The 6,538-nt window shown below is 42.2% G+C and overlaps 1 protein-coding gene across 1 annotated transcript in view; it reads right to left on the bottom strand.

The window, feature by feature from the left end:
- SORL1 (sortilin related receptor 1) overlaps positions 1 to 6,538 on the bottom strand; it is a gene marked incomplete at its 5' end in the record, with an annotated part of 44,219 nt that overhangs the window by 35,807 nt on the left and 1,874 nt on the right. The window contains 5 exons of the mRNA XM_015821405.1: positions 2,075 to 2,188; positions 3,059 to 3,232; positions 3,644 to 3,782; positions 4,750 to 4,996; positions 5,231 to 5,322. Of these exons, the coding sequence (XP_015676891.1) occupies positions 2,075 to 2,188; positions 3,059 to 3,232; positions 3,644 to 3,782; positions 4,750 to 4,996; positions 5,231 to 5,322 (766 nt within the window). The remainder of the gene's footprint in view (positions 1 to 2,074; positions 2,189 to 3,058; positions 3,233 to 3,643; positions 3,783 to 4,749; positions 4,997 to 5,230; positions 5,323 to 6,538) is intronic.

Here is a 6,538-nt window from a genome sequence, read left to right as displayed (position 1 = left end):
CTGCATGAGCAGACGATTGGACTAGAAGACCTCAAATGCCCCTTCCAACTTTTGTTATTCTGTTACGATGAATAATTTAGGAAAATAATAATAATAATAATAATAATAATAATAATAATAATAATAATAATAATAATAATAATAATAATAATAAAGTTGGAAGGGACCTTGGAGGTCATCTAGTCCAACCCCCTGCTCAAGCAGGAAACCCTATACCATTTTGGACAAATGGCTGTCCAGTCTCTTCTTAAAAACTTCTAGTGTTGGAGCATTCACTGCTTCTGGAGGCAGGTTGTTCCACTGGTTAATTGTTCTCACTGTTAGGAAGTTTCTCCTTAGTTCTAGGTTGCTTCTCTCCTTGATTAGTTTCCATCCGTTGCTTCTTATCCTGCCTTCAGGCGCCTTGGAGAATAGCTTGACTCCCTCTTCTTTGGGGCAGCCCCTGAGATATTGGAACACTGCTATCATGTCCCCCCTCGTCCTTCTCTTCGTTAAACTAGACATACCCAATTCCAGCAACCGTTCCTTATATGCTTTAGCCTCCAGTCCCCTAATCATCTTTGCTGCTCTTCTCTGTACTCAACAGAGTCTCAACATCTTTTTTACATCGCGGTGACCAAAACTGGATCAAGTTTAAAACAAGCCACAGTCTGGTCCAGACAAGGTGGATCCAGTTCGTCTCTTTCTGTGGCTTCTTTTAGAGACCAAGGAGTCTCTAAGGAGAATTACTTTCATCTTGCTAATGTTAAGGATTTGTATTAGGTTAACGGCAAAACACCAGCAGGTAGTCAATGAATCCAGATCTATTTTCTACCCACCCACACCTTTTGCCAAGGACACAGCCCGTTAATTAGGAGGAAGAGCTCCCTCCTCCTTGGTGCAAATCCTTTCTTTCTTTATTTAATCAATATGCTACCCATCTCACTGTTGAAGTGACCAGTTCTGTTGCAATAGAGGAAACAAAGCCCAAATACACAGAGTAAAAATTCAAGAAATTGTCTTTCCTCCATGCTGCCTGTCTGGGGTGGAGTTCTGCTTGAATGATAGGCTTCCTTCTTGAGTTGTTGGCTTCCTTCCTACAAGCAGAAGGAGGCATACCTCGATTTTGGGGATGCCGGCGTTCACCCAGTAAAGCAGTTGACTGATGGGCTCGAAGACCAATGCTTCGACCGTCTCCAGACCAGTGCCGATGATCACTTCCTGCCCAGAACTTCCGTTGAGACAGAGACGCTGAAAATAACGGATCAGAGCCATTAGGGAAGTCAACTGCTAAGTTTGATGCCAACAAAACTCAAGAAGTGGTCCCTGAAACTAAGAAGTGATGGAAAATATCCACTGACACTGCAACTTTAAGACTGCATCGCCTAGAACAGATGTGTCCAACCTTGGCAACTTTAAGACTTGTGGACTTCAACTCCCAGAATTAACCAGCCAGCAACTCTGGGAGTTGAAGTCCAGAAGTCTTAAAGTTGGCCAATGTTGGACACTCTTGGCCTAGAACTTCCAGCTGTTACTGGTGGTCAACTTAGAAGAAGTAGCACCTAGGGCTTTCCTTCTGAGTCAACTTCAGAAAGTAACAAATACCCACATTATACTTTTGTATCTCACTTTTTTGTCTACACTCAAAAACATCTTTGGAGGAAGTAGCAGAATTAAGAGGAAGTAGAATGTTAGAATGTCCTCGCATCAACAGAGAGCACAGAAGTCACTAACCTGGATAATTTCAAGAGTTACATCAGCCCAGTATAGACAGTTGTGGCTGTAATCAAAGTCAAGGGCCACTGCCCCACGCAGCCCGGTCAAAGGCAAATCTTCAGTCAGCCNTTTCTTGAAAACCTCAGCAATGGAGCACCCACATCTCTGGGAGGCAATCTGCTCCTTTGATTAATTATTCTCACTGTCAGGAAATTCCTCCTTATTCCATCCTAACCAAAAGGACCCTTTGCCCTTTCCTCATTGTCGATGTGTTGCGTGTCAAGATTTATCTAAGATTCTTTGAAGAGGGGCTGTTTTTGATCATTTACTTATGCGAATTCTCCCTCCCCCCCAAAAAAAAATTATCCGCATGACTTACGGCAGTTCTTTTCATCGCTCATGTCCCCACAGTCATTGTCATTGTCACATTTCCAGATGTTATTAATGCAATTCCCATTTGAGCATCTGTACTGGTTGGAGAGACAGGTGTTCTCTGGATGTCGGTGGCAATGAACAGAGGCAGAGGAGGAGAGCAGCACAGATAATCAACAGCCATTGAAAAGAAAACGACAATGTGAATTTAATGAACCCAACATCTAGTCAAGCATCCCAGTTCCCAGCAAGAAAGCTTCCAGAAAAACAGCCTTTGTGATGAAAAAGCTCCATAGCAGCTCTCAGAGACAATGTATCCAGAATAACCTTTCTCATCCTTGGCCATTTTAAGATGTGTGGACTGCAACTCCCAGAATTCTCCAGTCAGCTAAAATTGGCAAGGTTGAAAAATACTGGTCCAACATCTATGGATTCTACCACCTTTCTCTCCCCAAACATTTCTGCCCAGAACAACTGTATTTTTGTCTGTATCCAGGACAAAACAGCCCCATTTTGTTCCATATCTAACCCAATTCACATTTTGGTCCAGGAACAAACCAGCAAGAACCAATATGAATTGTTGTACATGAACAATTTTGCACTTCTCCGGAAGACCCTAACAAAGTGCATTAAGGCTGTGCAATTATCCAGAAATTGTTTCGAAAGGGTTATTTGGTCCGGGCAGAAACACAAGACTACTCTTTAAAGTAGCTGCATCACTTCTCGGGATCCTGCACTGCCTCGTAATCCTGCCGAAAAGAGGCAGATGTTTTAAAGGGCTACATTTGCATTTCAACACACTCTGAAGCATTTTTCTGGCATCCATATAATTCTGACAATACTTGGTGGATTGTTTTAAATGTTGCAAGCCACCTGGGATCATCTATGTGCGAATTGGGTGGTTACATATATTTGTTTAGTAAATAAGTATAATAAAATGCAATTTGAGATGCTATCTAACACTCTAGCACCCAAGGTATATATCCCTTACCTTCTTTTACGCAGGTGCCATTCTTCAAGTGATAGTTGGGTGGACAATCACATCTCATCTCCCCTGATTGGAGCACGTGGCTGGTGACTCCATCAGGGCATCGACAACTGTAGTTATTGTTAGCCCTGGGCAAACACAGCAGGCTGCATGGCTTGTCCGCACATGCGTTCTTCCCTGTCCAGAGGAAAGAAGAAGGAAGAAAGTACTTTGTGAACCAGAAAAGTACATTGTGAAACTTCAGGAGAACAGGATGCCTTCCAGATGTCCCAAAGGCGCTTTTCCAAAAGCCAACTGGATTTTCTTGTTTTTTTTTTTCTTTGAAAATGCTTCGCTTCTCATCCAAGAAGCTTCTCGGATGTGAAGCAAAAGTTTTTCAAATAAAAAAAACCTAAGAAAGTCCAGTTGCCTTTTGGAAAAGTGCCTTTGGGACAACCCTGACCTGGATGATTGAGAATCTCCATGGACAATTGCCTTCCAGAGTTGCCACTGAATTGTTATTTTTAATTCTACTCAGCAGGGGAAATTATTTCAAGGGAGATGCATCAGAGAACTAGAGGCAATGTTTGGTGGTGGACCAGCAAATACCTGCACTCTTTCCGTGGTAGAAGATTTTCATGTCCATCACACTATTGAGATGGTCAACCAAGGTCTCCATTCTGGCTCCGTTGTGCTTGGAGGCTCTGAAGATGCTCAGTTGCGACCAATCGTTCCAATAAATATCATTCTGGGGGGGGGGAGAAAGGAAACCTTTTCATTTTTAAACATTCAGTGGAGGACCAGACATGGAGGCAGATGAAAGATATAACCGTACAAACAAGTATTAAACCACGCTAATTGTGCAAAGACTTAGCAATAATACCTAGCCTCTATTCAATTCATAATGCACACATGAGGGTTGACTTCACATGCAAAACCAAGCCAAGGATCATACCTTATAAAGCAAAATAAATAATTATGCTAGGGCACCCAAAATGTCTTGCTCCTGCTTTGATCTGTACAAGCAAGTAACAACCCAGGATGGATAGCTCTGCTCTGCATCACACTCATAGTGGTTCTGAGAACTAAGAACAAGCTGCCCGGAGATTATGGGTAATGGAGTCCAATATGTCTGGCCAAATTTATCTGAGTTGGGAAACTAAGCAGGGATGAGTTGGTTAGGACTTGGATGAAAAAGAATTATTAAGAATCTCAGAACTGTATATTAGACTAGGAAATTAAAAAAAAATCCAAGAAAAAGGACCTTGATTTTCATCCCATTGGATTTGTCCATAAAGTCTCTAGGAATGAGACATAACCCTTTTTAGCCCCTAGAGGGTTTTAGATTGACTGTACTCTATTATAGAGGGTTCCCAATTGATGCCTGCCCTATCATAGAAGGTTCTAGATTGATAATGGCTGCTCTATCATAGAGTTCTAGATTTATTGTGTCTGCTCAATCATAGAGGGTTCTAGATTATGTCTGCTCTATCATGGAGGGTCCCAGGCAGATAATATCTGCTCTATCATAGAGCATTCTAAATGAAGCCTGCTCTATCATAGAGGGTTCTAGATTATGTCTGCTCCATCATGGACAGTTCTAAATGAATGAAGCCTGCTCCATTATGGAGGGTTCTAGATGGGTGGTGCCTGCTTTACTATAGTGGGTTCTAGATGGATAATGCCTGCTCTATCATGGAGGGTTCCAGAAGTACCTTAAACACAGCAATGGCATAGGGATGAGGAAGACTATCCAAGATCACTGATCTCTGCCTGCCATTGAAATCGACCCGCTCAATCCTGTCCATGTAGGCCTCGGTCCAGTAGATCCAACGATCATCTGCCGAAATCCCATTTGGCCACTTTACTCCCTCGGAGACGATGCAAGAAGCAGAGGAGCCATCCATTTCGCTTCGATAAATACCCGGCCGGGAATCCCCCCAGTCTGTCCAGAACATCAGCCTGGGAACAGAAGGCGCAACAAACAAGAGGCAGAGGAAAACATGAAGCTTCAGTCAGGCCAGAATTAGGATTGAATGTAATTCTCCTCAATAATTTAGGAGACTTTTCAACCCAGAGAAATTTCAAGATGTGAGATTCAACTTTTTGGATGTTTGCATTGGGGATCCAGGTTGCAAGTCCCCTGACTCCAAAGAGAACATAAACAAGATCCAAGGACAGGGGCTTCCTACTCACCCTTCTTTGGGCACCAGAGTTAGGGCCCGGGGTCGCTCAAGCACCGAGGAATTTAAAATGGTCAGACGCAAGTCCCCGTCTGGGTTGGCCACCTGGGTGAAGACCACAAATTGGAGAACGATGACTCCACCACACTATTATTGTTACTGCACTAGTCGAAGGCACTACACAGCTGGTTTAGTTGTAGCTGGAAGTCATGAGGCATGGGGAGCCCCAAAGGTTAGGTCTTACATGCTGTACATCAATCCCAAATGAGGTTGACCACTTCAAATAAAACTCCTGACGAAGTCCAGCCAGAATAAAACAGGCTGTGGAATGCCTCCTGGTGGTAGATAATGATAACCACTGTGGTACAATGTAGAGTTATATCCACTCTGGGGGAAAGGTCTTGATGTCTCTAGCATGAGGGCCAGACTAATCAACACCTGTAGATCTCTCTTTAGTCTGAGAGTGGAAACAAAAAAGGAAGGTGTATCATTCACAGCATCTGTGCTGGCGCTTTCTGTCTGCTGTCCTGGGCAGTGTCAGGACCATTGGAACCCAGTATCAAGTCACTGCATTTTCCAAACCATGGCTTATGATCTACATTTGATGACTGAATGCAGTTAGTTTAATGAAAAGAAAGGCCAGGGGTGACATAATAGCAGTGTTCCAATATCTAAGGGGCTGCCACAAAGGAGAGGGGAATCAACCGATTCTCCAAAGCTGCTGAAGGCAGGACAAGAAGCAATAGATGAAGACCAATCAAGGAGAGAAGCAATCTAGAACAAAGGAGAAATTTCCTAACATTGAGTACAATTAACCAGTGGAGCAACTTCCCTCCAGAAGTTGTTCCACTAGCTAATTGTACCCAATGTTAGAAAATTTCTCCTTAGTTCCCTCCAGAGGTTGTGGGTGCTCCATCACTGGAGGTTTTAAGAAGAGATTGGACAACCACTTGTCTGAAAAGATATAAAGTCTCCTGCGTGAGCAGACGATTGGACTAGAAGACCTCAAATGCCCCTTCCAACTTTTGTTATTCTGTTATGACGAATAATTTAGGAATATTATAATAATAATAATAATAGTAATAATAATAATAATAATAATAATAATAATAATAATTAATAATTAATAATAATAATAATAATAATAATAATAATAATAATAATAATAATAATAATAATAATAATAATAATAATAATAATAATAATAAAGTTGGAAGGGACCTTGGAGGTCATCTAGTCCAACCCCCTGCTCAGGCAGGAAACCCTATACCATTTCGGACAAATGGCTGTCCAGTCTCTTCTTAAAAACTTCCAGTGTTGG

Source organism: Protobothrops mucrosquamatus, unplaced genomic scaffold (assembly GCF_001527695.2).
Source record: "Protobothrops mucrosquamatus isolate PMUCROS unplaced genomic scaffold, P.Mucros_1.0 scaffold1325, whole genome shotgun sequence".
NCBI classification, from domain to species: Eukaryota; Metazoa; Chordata; class Lepidosauria; order Squamata; family Viperidae; genus Protobothrops; species Protobothrops mucrosquamatus.
Note: the sequence above shows the minus strand (reverse complement) of the source record. Positions and strands in the feature narration are given on the sequence as shown.